We start from the raw sequence: 22,331 nt of genomic DNA on the forward strand, positions 1-22,331 counted from the left end.
ATAAAATGTCACAATGTCACACACACAAAAGGTAAACAGTTTCAAAAAGGAGGTTATTAAGGGAAGGCCACAGAGACTGAAAATAATATGGACAGAAAAGGATCAAAGATTAGGATAAAGGGAAGTGAAGTACAATGAGTACTCACTTCAGAGAGATCACCAGAGCTGTGCAAATACTCAATATCACCATTACTTTCTTGTTTTATTTTTTATTTTTTTAAGATTTTGTTTTTAAGTAGTCTTTACACCCGATGAGGGGCTCAAACTCACAATCCCATGACCAAGAGTCACATGCTCTACCGTCAGAGTCAGCCAGGCACCCCCATTACTTTCTTGTTTTAATCTGAATATAGTACAATTATGCCAATAGAAAATCCTACATTTAAATTCATCCTAAAGAACCCCAGGAGTCCTTCAGGAAAATACTACTGATGTTATTTAAACTACTTGCCCGGACTTGTTTTGTGTTTGTGCTGGTAGGTCAAACATTATTCACATGTATTCATTTTTTTTTTTTTAAGATTTTATTTATTTATTTATTTGAGAAAGAGAAATGAGAGAGAGAGAGCACAAGAGCAGGGAGGGTCAGAGGGAGAAGCACTCTCCCCACTGAGAAGGGAGCCTGATGTGGGACTTGATCCTGGGACTCCAGGACCATGCCCTGAGTCGAAGGCAGTCACTAAACCAACTGAGCCACCCAACCACCCTATTTTCATACTCTGATTTAAAAACACATTTCAGGGGCACCTGGGTGGCTCAGTGTGTTAAAGCCTCTGCCTTCGGCTCAGGTCATGATCCCAGGGTCCTGGGATGGAGCCCCGCATTGGGCTCTCTGCTCAGCAGGGAGCCTGCTTCCCCCTTCTCTCTCTGCCTGCCTCTCTGCCTACTTGTGATCTCTGTCTGTCAAATAGATAAATAAAAATCTTCAAAAAAAAATAAAAACATATTTCATAACATGACAGTTATAAGCTTTTCACCAAGAAGAAAGATCAGGGAAATAAAACAAAGGAAAGCTTCTACTATACATATAAAATGCCTCCAAACAAAAGAAACAGGAAAAAGTACTAGTGACAGCTTCTTCTTCAGTAAAATGAAAATAGTATGTAGTTTACTAAGCAGTTATAAGAGTTACCAGATCATTTATATAAAGCACCTAGGATAGTCCCTGGCACATAACAAGGGCTCAAAAATGTTTATTATTAAGATGACTTTTAAAATTCCCTAATACTCAATTAGTCATATAATTAGTGAGCTAAAGAGAATTCAGTTAAAAGACTCAGTTGTTTCTACTGTTTACTTGCCAACTGTTTTTTTTTTTTTAAGATTTTATTTATTTATTTGACAGAGATCACAAGTAGGCAGAGAAGCAGGTAGAGAGAGAGAAGACTCAGGCTCCCCGCTGAGCAGAGAGCCCGACTTGGGGCTCTATCCCAGAACCCTGGGACCATGACACACGCCAAAGGCAGAGGCTTTAACCCGTGGAGCCACCCAAGCTCCCCATACTTGTCAATTATTAAGAGTGTGGGGGTACCTGGCTGACTCAGTAGGTAAGGTATGCGACTCTTGATCTCAGGATTGTGAGTTCAAGCCTCATGTTGGGCGTAAAGCTTACTTTAAAAAAAAAAAAAAAAAAGGTGTACATCCTGTTCAAGCAACAATATGAAGTACCAAAATACCAGAATTATTTTCTGCCTTCAAAATTAAGCTATTTTCTCAGTTGTTGTCTTGATTATATAACAAAGCTAAGCAGAATGTGAAATACGTTAAATATGCATTAGAAAGAAATAATAAATAAACAAATACATACATAAAACAAAGAAAAAATAAGGAAATAGTTAACCAAAATTTATCAACATAACATCCTCACTTTGTCTTTCGGATAAGAAATTGGACAAGATCCTGAAGGATGTTTCCTGTTTTTCGCCCAACTTCTAAATACAAGTTTGGTCGATCAAAACCAGTACAGGTAATCTGAGGATTCTTCAGGTTTAAGCAGCGCACAATGTCTTCCCGGATTGAAGAACTTGCAGTGGCAGTAAGTGCAACAATCGGAACCTGAATGAAATGAAACTGATTTTTTAAAAAGTAGAGCGCTCATTAATTCCCAACATTTCTACTGCCTTCTCACAAACAGACTGGATGACAATTATAAGAGGAATATGTTTAAAATGCAACTTTACAATTACTCTTTTTCAAAGAAGAAAAAGAAAACTTCCTACTTACTTGTTTCTCACCTTTGGAATATATATATATATATATTTTTTTTTAAGATTTTATTTATTTATTTGACAGAGAGAAATCACAAGAGAGGCAGGCAGAGAGAGAGGAAGGGAAGCAGGCTCTCCGCTGAGCAGAGAGCCTGATGTGGGACTCGATCCCAGGACCCTGAGATCATGACCTGAGCTGAAGGCAGCGGCTTAACCCACTAGCCACCCAGGTGCCCCTGGGATATTTTTTTTTTATTTGAGAAAGAGAAAAAGCGAACACACCAGAAGGGGTTGGGCAGAGGGACACTGGGAGAAAGAACCTCAAGCAGGCTCCTTGCCCAGCGCAGATCCAAGGCAGAGTTTGATCTAGGGACCCTAAGATCATGACCTGGGCCAAAATCAGGAGTCAGATGCTTAACCAATTGAGCCACCCATGCACCCTGGAATACATTTACTTTTTAAAAATCAGAAAAAGTTTAAATAAAACACTAAATCCATAAGATTTCCAAATACAATCTACCTACTTATTAGCGAACTAACTCTCCACTATTTTTTATTTTTAACATTTATTACATTAGTAATAGTGCTGATATAAATGAGGGATATGGTATGCCTTATTTTTTATTAATCTATAATTCACAAATTATAAACTTTTTCATTCACTGAAAATCTAATACAAAGCAGTTAAGTCTTTTTTTTTTTTTTTTTTTTTTTAAGATTTTATTTATTTATTTGACAGAGAGAGAGGTCACAAGTAGGCAGAGAGGCAGGCAGAGAGAGAGGAGGAAGCAGGCTCCCTGCAGAGCAGAGAGCCGACGCGGGGCTCGATCCCAGGACCCTGAGATCATGACCTGAGCCGAAGGCAGCGGCTTAATCCACTGAGCCACCCAGGCGCCCCAGTTAAGTCTTTTTTTGTCTTCTGTATTAAAGATACTGGTTTATGGCTTCTCAGATGTAGAAGCAAAGCTCTTAATAACCTGATAACCTCTGTCCAGTTTACTAGGTTAATCATGGCATACTATACATAAGAACGTATAACACAAAACATCCATTATTAACTCATTCCTTGAGCAACCAAGTCATGTTCTATTTTCAGTCTAGCAAAGACTTCTTAACTGGATTAGCAGCCAAAACAGGAGACACGGCAGTTACTAGGAAAACCAGGAACATGTAATCATTCAGAAATTCTAAACTAGGATAATGACATACCTCCCATGAAACTTGATTCATTATTCCTATTATCATGGGGAGTTATGATAAATTATGTTATCTTATATTCAGAAAAAAAGGGACTAAGTCTTCAAGTTGTTCCTAAATCATTAGCTGTTCTATGTCCAAGAATACACATTCTTAAAATACTTTTTGTGGTCTATTACAAGTAAAGTAAATGACATCCTCATAAAATAGCTCTTCAGATACCCTGTACCTACCTCATAAATCAGTTTAAGCAATTATCTTCCATGGAAGTGAAAATTTAGGTGCAACTATACAAAAAGCAATTATAGAATTTGGAAAACAAGATACAATTTGCTAACACTATAAACTAGTTTTACAATCAATATAGCTTTACTGAATTAAAAATTATCTCAAAGCTCATGTAAAAAAGTTAGGTTTGCAGTAGGTTTTTTTAAATGGAAAAAAAGGTATCAGAACCAATGTGACCAGGTAATTGGCATTTTTGCATTCTCTATCCTTTTATATTCTGTGCAATTACTTAAATTGTTAAATATTATTTAAATGCTTTATTTTTTTTAAAGATTTTTTTATTTATTTACTTGACAGAGAGAGAGAGAGAGACGAGAGAGTGAACACAAGCAGGGGGACTAAGAGAGGGAGAAGCAGGCTTCCCACTACACAGGGAGCCCTATGTGGGGCTAGAACCCAGGATCTTGGGATCATGACCTGAGCTGAAGGCAGATGCTTAACAACTGAGCCACCAAGGCGCTCCTATTTTTTTTTTAAGATTTTATTTATTTATATGAAGAGAGAGTGACACAGTGAGAGAGGGAACACAAGCAGGGGGAGTGGGAGAGGGAAAGAAGCAGGCTCCCTGCCAAGCAGAGAGCCCGATGCAGGGCTCAATCCCTGGGATCATGACCCAAGTCGAAGGCAGACATCCAAGCCTGAGCCAGCCAGGTGTCCCAATTTAAATAAATTTATTTAAAAATTTTAATTTCATTATTTAAAAATGAAACTCCCAAATTAACTTCATTGATTTCTGGCTTTCAATCAGACTGTTCTCTGAATTTAGAGAATGCCTACCTAACAACTCATAAATAGACCAATTAATAGAGAAGTTAGTTTATCTAAACAAGCTTATACATATATATATATACACATACACACACGCTATATATATATATATATATATATATATATATATATAATACACACACATACGTACACACGGAAAGTTTAAACATTAGAAGCTCTTAGGACATGCACATACTCACCCTCACAAAAACAAAGCATTTTTTTTAACCACTCTAAGTGCTTTACTCAAACAATTAATATATGCACTAACAACATCCTTGTTTAACTGTATATGCAGAGAAAGACCAAGGTTTTCAGGATACAAAGAGCAAGAGGGTTTGGTTTGTTTTTCTAAGTAGTATAATGTATGAGTGGATAGGCAATGTACTTACGAAAATAAAATAAACATGTAACAGGATACCTCTTAAAGAAATTAATTTTAAAAATCAGGCAATGCTGTAAAGTGTGTAAACCTGGCGATTCACAGACCTGTATGCCTGGGGCTAATAATACATTATATGTTGATAAAAAACAAAAAATGTTTCAAAAATCAGGCAAAATAACAGCACGGTAGTGAAAAATAACTGGCTTAAAGTCAGATGCCTGAGTTCAAAACCCACCTTTGTCGCTAAGTAGATGTGAGATTTTGAGCTGGTGATTTCACTCTCTAAACTTTGGTTTCCTCATATGTAAAGTGATAACGATTACAGAAATCTCATAAAGTCATTGTGAAGACCAAATGATGCCACAATGTGTAACATGCTGAGCATGATGCATGGTACACCGTAAGCACTCGAAAAGTTTCAACTACTGGGGCACCTGGGGGGGCTCGGTCAGTTAAACATGGGACTCTTGGTTTTGGCTCAGGTCATGATCTCAGCGTGTGAGATGAAGCCCCCCACCGGATGGACTACTTCAGATTCTCTATCCCTCTCCCCTGCCCCTCCCCGCTTGTACACTCTCTCTTTCTCAAATAAATGTATAAAATCTTTAAATTAAAAAAGCATTAACTATTATTGATGTTGTTATCACAACAACGGAAAAGAATTCTATACAAGAATTCCAGAGGCATGGGCATGACTCCCAGATTTGCCACTGACTTTGGCAAGGGCTTCTTTTAGCCTCAGTTTTCTTCACTAAAATATGAGATGTAGAGGGTTATGTGATGTTGGACTCTAACTTAAAAATTCCCACCTTGCCATTAGAAACTCCCTAAGCCCATGACCTGTAAGCGATGAAAAATCAACATGAATGCAATCTTTCACCCCCAACATTCTAGAAGGTTGCGTTAAGAATGCTGCTTCCACAACTAGAAAACAGAATAAAGTAAGGGCATATATTAAACTTAAAGGAACAATGGTTATTTATATTCACTTCAGAAATGAAGAGAATCTTTTATAAGTTTGTGGTGCCTTATGACGTTTAAAACTTATAAACTAGAGTGAAGCCTGGATATAACATACAGGCTGGCTAGGAGAAAGATAATCACACATCCCAGTTTCCAGGGACATTCCTAGTTTATCCTGTCCTCACAGCATAAATACTGACACCTCGCAATCTCCAACTTTTAAGAGCAAATTGATTTGGACAATAAACTTATAGCATCACTTAGTTACATCAAGTTCTTAATTCATGAAACTCTTACTCCTTAAGTTGGAAAATTCAGTTTCTTTGGAAATAAGTACCAAGTTTTGTTAAAAGAAGCAAAACCTGTAAATTAACCTTGTGACTATAAATTTAGGAATGGTTTAATCACAGGCTTCAATGGTGCAGCATCTACACATTCAGAGAACTGTAACTGTTCCATCTGTTTCTAAATTTGGGTCATGTTGCTAATTCTAACTTCGTACTACATAATATCATGCTTCATTCATTCGTTCACTCATTTCAAGAAGTTATCATTCACATTATTCAAGTAGTGTCTATATATGCTATCTTTGGGAAAAGACTGGGGAGGGAGGAATGGAAAGAATCAACATGTCTCATGGATATCACAGTACGTTTTACTAGAATTTTACAGAATCTTAAGACTGATACAGAGCTTTCTGCATCGCTGCTCTTTCTGAAACTCACTTTGTCTCATTTTCTCCAAATGCGAATCTTTATGCCAAGTGGTTTAGTGATTCCTTTGCTATTTTTAAACTTACTGAAATCATATGGTATGAAGCTGCAACAGTTGTCCCAGTGTGATCGCAACTGGAAAGAGGAGAAAAGCACTGAGAACAGTGAGGAAAATAAGAGTCCTACAACCACCAGGTGGCATTTCTCACCACTTAGCTAATCAACAGGAGTCATGAAAGCACTAGGGGGAAAAGGTTTTCTCAGCCATTGCTTGACAAACACCCCGGGCTATACTGAGTCATTGAAAGAAATGAAAATGATCCAACAGAGTCCAAAGCCAGACATAATAAAAGATTTAATTCACCACTGAAAAGTGTTTAAGAGCTCCATAAAATATTTAAAACTCCTCTAACACAATCCTCTTAGAATCAAAGGCCTCAGAAAGGATTACAGAAAGCAATCTTCCTATTTTCCAAAAGCTTACTCTAAAGCCATTCTAAATTAATGGAAAGCAGTCCTTGAGGCACACTGAGCCTCCTGACTTTCACCATACAAATATCTTGTTTCTCTATTACATGTACTATTAACACGGTTAACCTTTCTTTATTATTTGTACTGTTTCACACACCATTTACCGTGTTCCACATACCATTTGCTGTTAGACACTTTTGCTTCTACCTTTACAGGTATGAATCTAAATTCCTTTACTGCACCATGAGCTACTTCAGGGCAGAAACTATGTTTTATACTTATTTCTCATCACTTGCTTGAGATACCAGCAGTGTCCCAGTGTGAAGCTATGGCCCAACTCTACCACTCCCTGCTGGGAAAGTGACATCTCTGATTCTCTGCTTTCTTATTGGAATTCATTTATTCATTTATCCAAGTACTTAAGGAGCACCCATTATGTGCCCAGTCCTGTTCTAGATAATATGAACAAACCCATCAAAAGCCTGTCCCCCATAGAGAATATCCTAGTAGGGACCCACAGACAATAGACAAAATTTGATATGGTAAGTTCAACAGTGATAAGTGCTATTAAAAAATAGCAAAGGAATATGAGGAATGTCGAGTGTTGGAGGGGGAAATTAATTTGAAATTTTTAATATGGTGGCCCAGGAAGCATAAATGAAAAAGTAGTATTTCAGTAAAAACTTGAGAGAAGTAAGGGATCATCCCATATGAAAAGTATTCAGGGAGGGGCACCTGGGTGGCTCAGTTAGGTAAGCGGCCAACTTCTTGCTTCAGGCTCGGGTCATGATCTCATGGGTCCTGAGACTGAGCCCCATGTCACTGGGCTCCACACTCGGCAGGGAGTATGCTTGAAGATTTTCTCCCTCTGCCTTTCCCTCAGATTTGCACACAGGCACGTGTGCATGCGCCCTCTCTCTCTCTCTCACTCTCTCTAATAAATAATCTTTTTAAAAAATAAGTATTCAGGATGCCTGGATGGCTCAGTCAGTTAAGACTTTGCCTTCGGTTCAGGTCATGATCCCATGGTTCTGGGATCGAGTCCCGCATCAGGCTCCCTGCTCAACAGAGAGCATGCTTCTCCCTTTGCCTGCTGCTCCCCCTGCTTGTGCTCTCACACATACACTCTCTCTCTCTGAAAAATAAATAATTTTTTTTTAAAATTTTTTAAAAATAAAAATAAGTATTCAGAGAGACGGAAGAGTGGGAACAAAGCCCTACCGTAGGAGCATGCTCCGTGTCTGAAGAATATCAAGGAGAACAGTGTGGCTAGAACCCAGCAAATGAGATAAGCAGTAGAGAATGGAGTCAAAGACAAAACCGAAGACCAGATCACATAAGACCTTTGTCATGACTTTTGTCTTTCTTTAGAGTGAAATGGTCACTGCTAGAGGATTTTCAGCAGAAGACATGATCTATCTGGCTTATTATTCCAAAAAGATCATTCTGGATGCTGTACTGAGACTGAAGGAGGGCAAGAGTGAGAACAGGAAAACCAATGAGAAGGCTGCTTCAATACCGCACCCTCAAGGGCATGATGGCTTTACCAGGGCAGTGAGAGGGATCCAGAGAGAAAGTATTAGATTCAGTATATATTCTCAAGACCTCAAAAGAGTTCCTCACTGTTTAAAGGTGAGATGGAGTGTGAGAAAAAGAGAAGAATTGAACATATTTGGCCTGAGCACCATGACATGGGGGAAACTGAGGAAAGAGCAGGTTTGGGATGGAGAGAAAATCAGAAAGTCAGAGGGTCAAGTTAAGTTTGAATTGCCTATTAAGCATTTAAGTAGAAAGATGCCGAGTAGTCAGTTACATTTATGTGTGTATGTATGTGTGTGTGTGTTCTATAAAATAGTGATAATGCCAAATGCTAGTAAGGAGGCAGAGAAACTGGATCACTCATACATTGCTGGTATCAACTGAGGGGGGGATATAAATTTAGGAGTTGTCAACATATAGATGGTATTCAAACCATACGTTAGACGAAATGACCAGGGGCTTAAGGGCAGATAGGAAAGAGAATAGGTCAAAAGACTATAGTTTCAGGCATTCTGATGTTAAAAGTGCAGAGATGAGATGAAACAAGCAGAGGAATCTCAGAATGAGGTGACAGGAAGGAAGGAAGAGAACCAAGATAATGTGCTATCCTAGTGAAGGTAACAGAGATATTAATCTTGCTGGCTTTTTGTGAGGCTTAACCAAGATGAAAGCACTGAACAGGGTCAGTCCCATAACTGGTGTTCAATTCAGTCTAGTTTGATTCAGTATATACTTGTTAATTGGTACACTGAAGTTTTTTGTGTTGGTTTGTTTTATTTAGTTTTATTTAGTCTGCTCTAACCGTGTCTTTATGAGAAGAGCTACAAAAAAAAAAAATCTCAATTTTGCTACCTATAAGCATAATTAATATGTAATGGAAATGAACTAGATAATTTACCAAAAGAATAACAAACAATCTCTAATGCTTTTTCTTAGTTTACTCGTATAACTGTTAAATCTTGAGCTCAGAGGAAATGATAGCTTCACTACTAACAGGAAAACCTAAACAAAAATCAACCTTGTTTATTCATTCAAAATTAATACAGTAGACTAGAGAACCCAGAAACAGATTCACCCACATATACCCAAGTGATTTTTAACAAAGTGTCAAAAGCAATTCAATAGAATTGCTTGGAATAATTGGACATCTATAGGCAAACAAAAAAAAAAAAAAAAAAAAAAAAAGAACCGCAATATAAACCTTGCACCTTAAACAAAATTTAATTCAAAATGAATCTTGGACTTAAGTGTAAAACATAAAACTATTAAAATTTTGGGAAAAATCATAAAAGAAAATCTTCAGGACCTAGAGTTAGGTGAAGAGCACAACAAAAGTTACAAGTGATAAACTGGACTTAATAAAATTAAAAATGTCTGCCATGCGAAAGACACCATAAAGGCAGCTACAAATTGAAAGAAAATATATATAAACCACATATCTGACTAAAGATTCATAGTTACAATAAAACACTTTCAAAGTTTAAAAAAAAATCTGATTAGATCAGGCATTTCACAAAAGAGGTAATTAATACATGAAAAGATGTCATCATTAGGCATTAGAGAAATGCAAAGTAAAAACAACAGGATAAGGGCACCTGAGTAGCTCAGTCTGTTAAACGTCTGTTTTCATCTCAGGGTCCTAAGATCCAGCCCCACGTTGGGCTCCCTGCTCAGTGGGGAGCCTGCTTCTCCCTCTCCTCCCCACTCGTGCTCTCTCTATCTGTCTCTGTCTCTCTCAAATAAGTAAATAAAATCTTAAAAAACAAAAACAAAAACAGGATATAGGCACTTGGGTGGTTCAGTCAGTGGAGCATCCAACTCTTGGTCTCGGCTCAGGTGTCAGGCTCCTCACTCAACAGAGTCTGCTTGAGATTCTTTCCCCCACCCCTTCCCCTCTCCTCTTCCCTTTGCTCATGCTCTCTCTTGAATAAATAAAATCTTAAACACACACACACATACACACACACACACACACACACACACAACAGGATAACACTCCACACTTAATCAAAATGGCTAACATAAAAATACTGGTACATCAAATGTTGGCAAGGATGAAGAGAAATGGAGTCATTCAGACATTGCTGGCAGGAATGTAAAATGGTATAGCCACTCTGGAAAACAGTTTGGCAGTTCCTTAAAAAATTAAACATGCACTAACTATAGCACCAACAATTTTATTCCTGGGCATCTACCCTAGAGAAATTAAAACTTATGGTCACGTTGACTCACCAACTGAAGGACCTTTGCATTGTACACAAATATCACAGCAGCACTGTTCATAATAGCCCCAAAGTAGAAACAACACAAAAGTTCCTCAACAGGTAAACGGTTAAACAAACTGTGGTATAATACAATACTATGCAGCAATACAAAGCAACAAACTTGACTTACACTCCAACTTGGATGGATCTCAAAGAATTATGCTGAGTGAAAAAAAAGCCAGTTCCAAAAAGTGACATTCTATATGATTCCATTTATACAATATTCTCAAAATAAAATTATAAAGATGGAGATCGGTGGTCACCAAAAGTGAGGGTGAAGGGTCGAAGGAGAGGTGGGCATGTCTGGAAAAGGACAGGTCCAGGAGCCTGGTGCTCATGGAGCAATTCTATACCTTGAATGCAGTGGTAGTTGCACAAATCTACATACGGGATAAAACTACAGACAACACAAACACACGTACTTATAAAACCAGAAAAATAAGGGTAATCTGTGAAGGGGTGCCTGAATGGCCCGTCAGTTAAGCATCTGGCTCTCGATTTCGGCTCAGGTCGTGATCTCAGGGTTGAGGGATCAAGCCCCTTGTAGGGCTCCATGCTCAGCAGGGAGTCTGTTTGGGATTCTTTCCCTCTCCCATTCCCCCACCCATGACCTCTCTTTCTCTCTCAAATAAATAAATAAACTTTTAATTTAAAAAAAAAAAAGAACTATAAAGACCATATCAATGTCATATTCCTAGCTTTGATATTATAAATTGGGGAAACTGAAAAGTACACAGAGTCTCTCTGTACATTTTTTTTTTTACAACTGCCTGGGACTCCATAGTTTTTCAAAAAATAAAACGGTTGCCATTATTGTGAATTTTCAAGGTGCTCATATAAAACATGCCATTCATGTAGAATACTCATGTAGAAATCTGCTATTCTTTATCATTAGGGAAGAAAGTAAATTCTGGTACTAAAAACTTTACTAAAACCTCTCCAGAATAGTTCATTTCTCATGTTTTCAATATGATGTGAGAAGAGGTAACCATGCTTTCACAGCATGCGAGAGTCAAAGGACACATGCATAAGAGCTCAACTGAGAAGGATGAGATCTAAACATGGTTCTGAAGTCCAGTCTGTGTTCTACAGGTCAAATTTGGTCCACAGACGGTTTTGTTACTGCCCACAAGCCAACAGTTTTTACATTTTTAAAAGGTGGTGAGAAAAAAACAAAGAAAAACGTGACAGAGACCATACGTGGCTTATAAAGCCTAAAATATTTATTACATGGTTCTTTCAGAAAAAGTTTTCCAACCCCTGCTTTATAGTATTCCTCAATAAATTACATGCCAACCTTAGAAGAAAGCCAAAATTAGAGTTTTTTAAAAATCCTTCCCCTGCTTTCACGACCTGTTTGCCCTTTCATAGAGACGTCTTCAGCCTTCTGGCAATTCCCCAATCCCGGACTCTCCTTTGATAAGAACAACCTTTCATGCTGTTGCACTTGACAAGCTTACCGATGGGAGTATTGCCTTTAGGGAGCCCAAAGTCCGGAACGAAATTCTAAAGTCATGTCCCCATTCAGAAATACAGTGAGCCTCATCCACAGCAATAAGGGTGATACCTAGAAAAGTGAAAAACATAAAAATGGGGGAAATAAAGTTCAAAAAGAAGTCATAAATTCATCTAAATCAATATCACCTCTACTTAGAATATATAAATACTACAGAAAGGAGAAAAAATAACTCTAATCAAAGTATATGCTTCATATAAAAATATAAGCATAAATGACATCAGGTAACACCAAAATAATCATCATGAGAACAGAGGATGGGAGATATATGGGTAAAGGCATATGGATAAAAGGAAACACTTATATATTATTCAAACAACATTATTTATTAGATTTCAGCTTTCATCATTATTCCTCAAAGAAATGAATTACTTACTACTACTTTGCCCTCAAAACTATCACTCATGAACCATTTGCAATGACAATGCCTTAAAAAAGAAGAGCTGGTTTTCTCTTTCCTCTTTGGCAATACTTTCAATTTTATCTCATCAATTAGCTATCAAAAGAGATTAAAGAGCACATTCCTACTGAGGCGAGGTGCATCATCACTGTCCATGACTGATCACATAGCAGACCTCAGAGAGTTCCTCTGGAATGCCAATATTGGAAGACAGGATGATAGCTGCATTTTCTAATGTAAAATGGTAAGAACTAAAACTCGGTATGTACAAGTAGGTAAGAAGGAACAGAACTCGTTCTTTCTTCCCCTATCAATCTGCCTACTCTGCCCCCATACCACACACCCACACTGAAGCAGAATCAATAGTGTATAGTAATGCATTTCAGAAAAGGGCTTTATTGTATAACCGTCCATTAAAATGTCCAAAGTAATGACAGTAGCTCTTTTGCCCTGTATTATGAAATTAATACTTAAGACAAAAATAATTTTTCCATTAATGGACATGATCATTACTTGATAACTGAATATTAATGATTTTCTGCCATTAGGGGGTGATGACGAATATGTGCTCTAGAGTCAGACAACCTGGCTCCACCACCAACATTATTTTAACTTAAGCAAGTTACTTAAGCTTCCAAGTGTCAGTTTCCCACAAATAAAGGTAAATATAGTAGTACCTAACATTTTTTAGTCACTCTGAAGATTAAGTTAGGTATCAAATACACATAAAATACTAAGATAGGACCTGGCAAAAAAGGCAGCTCAATAAAAACAAAACAGAACACCAAATAATTATTATTAGAGTCATTAAATACCTACTATGATCCAAACACTTCTCTATAGGAAAGTATTAATAAGGTGTACTCTATAACCTTGACAAGCTCCGAATTCCAAAAGAGGAGAAAGACAAGCAAACAATTATAATTCACTGAGATTACAAAATACAATAGAGATGAAAGAGAAAGCAAAAAAAAAAAAAAAAAAAAAAACCCTACTAAATATGAATACAGGCTGATTAGCATCAAAATTCTCTGGCTGCTGCTGCATAGCTGGGAAAAATTCAATGTTACCACTAATTTTGGCTTTAGAAACTAAATGACCCAAATTTTAAATTAAATAGGTTAAAACAAACATGATGGCTTCTCTTTTATTTTAAAACCCTGCTTAAAATTACAGGTTTAACTACCTACCTCTTAATGAAGCTGAACTTTGTCCCTTAGCATCAGTTTATGGAGCTTTTGCTAACTTTTACTTTAAATTTGCAAGTCCAAGTGTCTGCCCAAGTCCTATGCATATTTCATTTTGGCATATCTGTCACTCAAGCCTTATTTCTAAAGTCAAAAGACAATTATAAGTGTCTTTGCTTTTAAGGAGTCTCCATATAAAATTATGTTTGCTGCTTCTGTTATATACTCATACTACTTAAATAATGTAACATAAAAAGCATAAATCTGATTAGCTAAATGTCAGACTACCATACAAATAGAATTCTGAGTAGACTCATTTTTGCAAGCATTTTACAATTTCCTACAAACAAAAGCCAAAGAAAAAAATATTTCAAAAAGAACTTATCCCTTTTTGTTCAACATTGAGAGTCAACCCAAAAAAAAAAAAAGGATGTTCATCCATCTTATGCAGAGTATTCTGCTCTAATGATGGCAGTGTTCATAATTTAATCCATTACAAAAAATAAAAATAGAGAATTAGAACTAGCTGTCAAAGGATCTAAGTAAATACTTAAGCTAACAATTAATTAACTCTACCCCAGAAACAAAGCAAGTATTAAAATGGAACAAAACATATCCAGCTTACCATGGACACAAATCCTAGCTTTTGCTATAAAGCCATAAAATACATATATCTAGGGTATTTAGGCTTAATCCAAAGTGAAATATCCTTATGAACTTCATACAATCTTATAGGAGACACACCAATTTGTCTTCCATTAAAGACAAAAATATAATATGCCAATAAGGGATAAGAAATTGATAACACATCACTGATAATGTATTTAAGCAAATGTTAACTTCTGCTCTGATTCTTTTGTTCATATTTAATATATACCAAAAAGAAACAAATTTGTTTTCATTTTATTGTTACAAAAATTATTAAATGAATTCCTAGAGTTATATGCTACTAAGCAATAATTAAATGAGATGTTGCCATGTTGAAAATTAACCTATCCAGAATATCATAATATATAACTATACAATGAGATCATATAATATTAGGAAACTAAAACTGGTTGGTTCAACTGAATGATTCAAATAACAGTACCTATGACTGCAATTTGTGGGTAGCTTATTCTAGCCATCAAGAAGGAAAAAAAAGACAAAAATTTTTGAAGTACAAAAAGGGAACCAGCTATGGATTAATTCTGTATCTACATTTTCTAGGAAATAAGCTCTGACTTACCATCTAACTTTTTATTTTTTTTATTTTTTTAAAGATTTTATTTATTTATTTGACAGAGAGAGACCACAAGCAGGCAGAGAGGCAGGCAGAGAGAAGAGGAAGCAGGCTCCCCGCTGAGCAGAGAGCCCGATGCGGGACTCGATCCCAGGACCCTGAGATCATGACCTGAGCCGAAGGCAGCGGCTTAATCCACTGAGCCACCCAGGCGCCCCTACCATCTAACTTTTTAAAACCATACTCAATAGTGGGAAATAATCAAAGGTAGTATGTTTTCCAACCCCAACTACACATGAGAATCTCTCATGAAAAACTATAGGTGCCAGAGGCCCACCCCAGGCATGTTGAATCAGAATTTTCAAGGTTGGAGTACACTGTATTTTTCTTAAGTTGGAAAAATGATTATCATGAACAAAGGTGGAGAACCACTACTGTGATTTAATTTAGATTCAGAATACAGAAAAAAATTATCATTTCACAGAATCTAAGATTCAACATTTATTCAATAATACATGTAAATCCCTACTATGTGCCAGGTACTGCATTAGGGCATTTTTTTCCCCCAAAAAGTTTATAGTCTAGTAAAAGAAAAGATATATAAACACGCAATTTATAATACAGGAACCCAATTTCCACAGCAGAAGGACTTTTAGGTACTAGGGGATAAGACTGGAAAGACATCAAGTTGGAAAGTCAGAGACTTTCTGGAGGAAATACTGTTTGAAATCAACTTTAAAAGAAGTGAAATCCAATATTCAACCACATATTTAACTTTAAAGGTAACTCAAGTAAGTACTTATAAAAAGATCCTATGGTACCACTTACCAATATTAGCCTGAAGTTGCTGGAGTAGGCTCAAGTTACCTGAACAGAATTCTGGAGTTAGGTATACAATGCGGTATTTGCCTCTGTAAAAATAAGCAAACAAAAAATAAAGAGGAAAGGAAATATGCTACACTGAAGGAAACAATCATCCAGTGAACTAAAACTTAAACCATAACACCTGACAAGTTTTTAAATGATACACTACACTACTTAAAACTAAACAAATGTTATATGTATGTATATATTCACACATATTAGTCCTCTGACTCTACTTCAACAAAGCAAAATGGAAAGTGGCTCTCAGGGGGTACTCAGCATTAAGGTGACATTAGAAGCCATGTTCTGATTTCCAATAGTCTAGCCCCAAAACTATAGTGTTTGAGTTAAACAATCAAGCCTATGGTAAGCCTTTTATGTGCTGGCAAACCACCCACATACTACCGTCCTTCTTGGAGAACTATAACCCGTCACCCTCCTACTGACTCCCTCCCCATGGTTAAGCCCACAGCACCCATGTTTCTCCTATGTATTTTGTACTCTTGCCTAAAATACATCTTCTTGGGACAGGGTTAGCAACTGTATCGATGTCAAATCAATTAGTCTCTGTCCTAGATTTTGGGGGTCTGACCAAGAAACAACCAATCAGTCCCTGCCAATGGCAAGACCTGTAATATTTGAAAAAAGTTGCTGCAGAGTAGTCTTCTCTATCTTGTGACTAGAAAAGTGGAAAATGCTCATTTCCTCAGAAGAATAAGGAAGACACACAGAGGCTATAAATAAAAGAAAGCCTTATTGTATTCTTGATACCCAATTCCAAGTCTCTTCCTAAGGGGTGGATAACTTGTGTTCACTGTGATCCACGAGACATTCCTATATCCTTAATACAAAATTCAGTATTTGCTTAAGCTAGCTTGACTTTTTTCTGTTCTGGGCAGACAGAATCCTAACTAAGACAATGTTTGTAATAAAGGTTAGTAGGGCATTAAAAATATATAGTCTCCTTTTCATTCTACCAAGTGAAAACATAAAGTTAAATAGAATGAAAATTAATTTCCCTTATAAAAAGACTTTAAAATATTTCATCTACTGCATGCCAGGCATAGCGCTTTCATTAGGAATTAGGAACAAAATAGATATGCTTTTAATTTCATGAAATTATTCAATATTCTAATTCACATTAGAAAACAGTATAAATAACAAGCTCTGATGTCAAACTGCCCAAGGTTTGAGTCTCAATTCTACTTCTTATAAGCTAAGTGATCTTAGCTAAGTACTTAACTTTAGTGTGCCTCAGTTTCTTCACTGTAATATAGTAATAATAATTTTAAGGACGGGGCACCTGGGTGGCTCAGTGGGTTAAAGCCTCTGCCTCCATATGATGTAATGTATTCTCCAATAAAAAAAAGGAATGAACTATTGATACATGTAACAAGATGGATGAATCTCAAAGTAATTATGCTGTGTGATCTACACCAGACAAAACAAGAGCACATATTATAGGACTAATTCTGTTTATGTACAATTTTAGGAAATGTAAGCTAATCTAGAGGGACAGAAAACGATTCATAGTTACCTGGTGAGTGGGGTAAAGAAGGTAGGAAAAAGAGAGGGGGATGGATTACAAAAGGTATGAGTATACTTTGAGGATGCCAGATATATGTTCATCATCTGGACTATGGTGATGGTTTTGTGGGTATTTATATGCCAAACTCACCAAATTAGATATATTAAGTATGTAAAAATTATTGTATGTCAATTATACCTCAATAAAGGTGTTTAAAGAGAAAGAAAACATACATTCAAAAAAACTTATAGGAATGTTCATAGCAGCTTTATCAGTAATAGCCCTAAACTACAAACAGCTTAGGCATCTACTGATATGGAAATAAAAAAACAAACTATGGTATTTTCATACAACGACAGCACTCTGATATATTTTTAAAAAAACCACGGACACATACAACATGAAGTATTCTCAAAACCTTTTGCTAAATGAAAGAAGTCTTACAGAAAAGTTCATATTGTATGAATCCATTTACATGAAGTTCTAAAACAGACAAAAGTATGGTAGAAAAAAAAGATAGCAGTCTGCCTTAAAATGGAGAAAGAAGGACAGACTGGGAAGGAACATGTAGAAGCTTTCTGGAGTGACAGTAATACTCTATACCTTGATAGGGGTGTGGGTGATATATTTGTATGCATTTATCAAAACAATAAATACATGTATGTATGCATGTTTATTAATAAAATACATACAGTTAATCTATATAAATACACACAAATTTTTGCATGTGTTTGAAATTTTATTCTTATTAGGAATTAAGCCATTTAGGACTGGTGGGGCAAGAGATCTAGAATCCAGTCCCTGCTCAGCCATTAACTCATCGAATGACTTTAAGCAAATTATTTTCTCTGGGCCTCAATTTGCTCCTTTGTAAAAGGAGATACGAACTTTCCTAATTCTTGTTCAAAACCAAAATTTTAAAACAATATGACAACAGTGCTAACTTCACAGTCCAAGAACTAAAAATAATAGATTGAAGTCTGACAGATTTTTAAATTGAACAATTCTATAAATGTACTATAAAAACAAAGTACATTTTTAAATCATGAACATTTTGCCCACAAATTAAATAAAAATTTTTATATAAATTATATATTTTTATATATAATGTAGTATAAAATTCTCACATATATCAGAAACCATATAAATTACTCACGATTTAATATCTTCTAGAACATTTTTTGACTGTGCTGATCCCAGAAAACAAGCTGGAATGTTGGACATTCTATAAGAAGAAAAACAAGTACTCTGGAGCCATGTACATACTACATAGATCAACTTCATGCTTAAGGACTAAGGAAATACAATGAACAGTCCTCTTCTTTGTAATCCTCACTCTTTTTGTAACTCACTAATTTGATAAACAAATTCCTCCAAAGGCAGTATTAGAAAACAGGTTGTTGGGGCACCTGGGTGGCTCACTTGGTTAGCGTCTGCCTTTGGCTCAGGTCATGATCCCAGGTTCCTGGGATCGAGCCCCACTTCAGGCTTCCTGCTCAGTGGGGAGCCTGCTTCTCCCTCTCCCTCTGCTCCTCCTCCTGCTCATGCTCTCTCTCTCTCTCTGTCAAATAAATAAGTGAAATCTTTTTAAAAAAGGATTAAAAAAAGCAGGTTGTTAGGGCAGGTTTTTCAGAAAAATTGCAAGCTCACGTTAGAGGTTTAAAATTTTTCTGTAACTAAAAATTATACTTCCATGTATATACTTCATATCAAGCTAAAGAGCAAGGGTAACCAAAAGAGAAAAGAATTTTGAGATATGGATGTAAACTGGCTTAGAGTTTTGCTGTTACAAAAATTTTTATTGAGACCATCTGGTAGCCTTGGATTATAAAGAACTCAAGAAAGAGGATACATTCTTCCACCAAAGAGTCATTTATCACTAAAAAAGACAGAGCAACATTCACAGAAATGTGTTACTGGGAACTAGATTTTAAACATACATGATACGTCACAAAAGGGTGATAATGTAGCAATGAAAACATTACTAGGATATCTGCCTGCCTGAGTGGATAGAGCCTGCAATTCTTCATCTTGGGGTTGTAAGTTCAAGCCCCACATTGGGTGAGCAATGACATAAAAATGGAAGGAAGGAACGGAGGGAGGGAGGAAGAAAACATTACTTACTTAAGCTGGAGGACTTGGTCTTCCATCAAAGAAATAAGAGGAGAGATGACAAGGCCAATCCTGCCTGAATACACAGCGGGGTACTGGAAGCACAAACTCTTCCCATATCCTGGAAATAAAAATAAAGCCTTGGTACTTTGATTTCTTCTTACAATGTACTTGGGTGAGATGAACGGTCCCTACTAACATGCTATCCTCCTAAGAGCTAATTTCTGCATAAATTTGAGCATCTAATCTCAGATCACTCTCTTCTGTATTTTATACCATTTGCATTTGTATTTATACTTTGAGAGTGTAATAAAAGATCACACATTTAAAAACCTTTAAGTTTTATATTTTAGAGGACTAAGTTATTGCTTATGTACAACTTACCAGTTGCCATCACAACAACATTATCTCTCCTTTCTTCCAAAACAGAACGAATCACCTTCCACTGAACCCTGGAGGGTAAGAAGCAAAAAGGCTATTTTGTTTTACTAACAAGAAACCCAAGGACAAGTGGAAAAACATTTAATTTTTTCACTACCTCTAACAGAATTCTTTTTCTTAAAGACTGCATGTATTTATTTTATTTTATTTTTTAAAAGATTTTTTATTTATTTGACAGGCAGAGATCATAAGTAGGCAGAGACACAGGCAGAGAGAAAAGGGGAAGCAGGCTTCCCGCCGAGCAGAGAGCCCGACGCGGGGCTCGATCCCAGGACCCTGGGGCCACGACCCAAGCTGAAGGCAGAGGCCTCAACCCACTGAGCCACCCAGGTGCCCCTATTTATTTTATTTTAGATTGTATTTATTTGTTTTATTTTAGAGAGAGCATGCACATGTGCAAGTAGAGAGAGAGGAAGAGAATCTCAAGCACACTCCATGCTGAGCACAAGCCATCAAGGGGCTCGAGCTCACCACCTGAGGAAATCACAACTGGAGCCAAAACCAAGAGTCATGAGCTTAACAGAATGACCCACCCAGGCACCCTTCTAATAGAATTTCTTTTACATTTTTGAGCTTCAATATATAGACATAAATTTACTGATTGAAATAAAAGAGGGTGGCTCTTTAACTGACTGGGTGGCTCAGTCAGTTAAGCATCTAACTCTTGACTTTGACTCAGGTCATGATCTCAGGGTTGTGAAGTGGAGCCCCATATTGGGCTCTATGCTGGGCATGGAACCTGTTTAACAGTCTCTCTCTCCCTCTCCCTCTGCCCCTCCCTGTACTTGCATGCGCAAGAAAGTACAACACACCCTCTCTCTCTCTCTCTCACATGCGTGTGCACATGCTTTCTCTAATTAATTAATTAATTAATTAAAGAAATGCTCCAGAGGCCAGGATTACCTGAGAAGGGACATGAGGGAACCTTCTGGAGTTACTATAATGTTCCATATTTGACTAAAGGGTTAGGCTACATGGGTGCATGCATGTCCTTTAATATGTGCAAGTGCACATTTAAGGTTTGACCATTTTCTTGCCTATAAATTTTACACCACAAGAATAAACCAAAAATATTTAACTATAGTTAATGATTTATACCCTGAAGTACTTAGGGAGATAAATAATGATGTCCAGTCTACCCTGAGATGCGTTTTTTAAATTAGGTAGATTTAGGAACAGATAGAGAGGTGATAGATGGATATTATGATAAAGCAAGTATACTAAAATGTTGAATATACAGGTATTCATAGTAAAAAAAAAAAATTCTTTCAGCTTTCCTGTATCTTTGAAAATTTTTTTAGTAAAATGTCTAGGGAAAAATCAATAGGAAAGGTGATCTTCCGATGTGCTGAAAATGACCTATTTTTTCCTTATGTGAGTCCTGGTTACATTGGGTGCTTGTAAAAATTCATTGATCTGTACATTTATGTGCACTTTTCTGTATGTAGGACACAGTTTAATTAAAAAAAAATTTAAGATCAAAGAAGAAGAAAGAAATGTTTCCATGGGTTAAATTTTAAATTTGCAGAATAGGAAAATGCAATCTAGGTTTTTACATTCTTATTAGTTTTATTCAAAATTACTTGTTCCTCACCTCATTTTTATTCACCTTATTTTAATACTTATAAATGTGCCCCTTTAGACATAAATACATTTGAATATATTAAAACTGGTAAGATTATCACTATTCTTCAAACTGTTATCTCATGAATTTCTATTATATCAGCATGCTTTGGACAGTAAGTTGTATGAAATAGACAACACAGATACTTACTTAATGAAAGACAAGTCAACATTAAATTAAGATTAATTTACTAATGTGTTTAAACTAGTATCTACACAGAACTGTCTATGGTAAAGAAAATCACTTTCCTCTCATAAATACAATTTGTAGATACAAATTTTAAATAAATATTATTTTAAAAATAACTGCAGTTATTTTAGTCACTTACAGGAAATGCAGTATAGAATGTATAAACTACAGTGAAGCTTTGCTATTACTATTAAACAGATGGATTATTTGCCATTTTTCCTTTGTGAAGAAAATTATAAATATGCAATTTAATTAACTGAGATTATACTCACGGCTTAAAACTGGAATGGCCAAAATAGATCTTGAGGAAATTAATTTGGCTTGCACTAGGTCCTGGTAATGAATGGTCTTAAAATAAAATAAAATAGTCATTTATGTTACAATACAAGTGATAGGGAATGAAAGTTTTATTTCATCGACTTCTTTTAAAGAATACAGTGATAAGTACCAGAC

General features: G+C 36.3%; 1 protein-coding gene across 5 annotated transcripts in view; it reads right to left on the reverse strand.

Annotated features, from left to right (window-relative positions):
* WRN (WRN RecQ like helicase) overlaps positions 1-22,331 on the reverse strand; it is a 146,246-nt gene that overhangs the window by 59,758 nt on the left and 64,157 nt on the right. For all 5 annotated transcript variants that reach the window (XM_045989643.1, XM_045989634.1, XM_045989662.1 and 2 more), the window contains exons 13-19: positions 22,151-22,226; positions 20,009-20,076; positions 19,637-19,745; positions 18,669-18,737; positions 15,949-16,031; positions 12,256-12,362; positions 1,868-2,055 (exon numbers count right to left, since the gene is read on the reverse strand). In XM_045989643.1, the coding sequence (XP_045845599.1) occupies positions 1,868-2,055; positions 12,256-12,362; positions 15,949-16,031; positions 18,669-18,737; positions 19,637-19,745; positions 20,009-20,076; positions 22,151-22,226 (700 nt within the window). The remainder of the gene's footprint in view (positions 1-1,867; positions 2,056-12,255; positions 12,363-15,948; positions 16,032-18,668; positions 18,738-19,636; positions 19,746-20,008; positions 20,077-22,150; positions 22,227-22,331) is intronic.

This window comes from Meles meles, chromosome 2, assembly GCF_922984935.1.
Source record: "Meles meles chromosome 2, mMelMel3.1 paternal haplotype, whole genome shotgun sequence".
NCBI lineage: Eukaryota > Metazoa > Chordata > Mammalia > Carnivora > Mustelidae > Meles > Meles meles.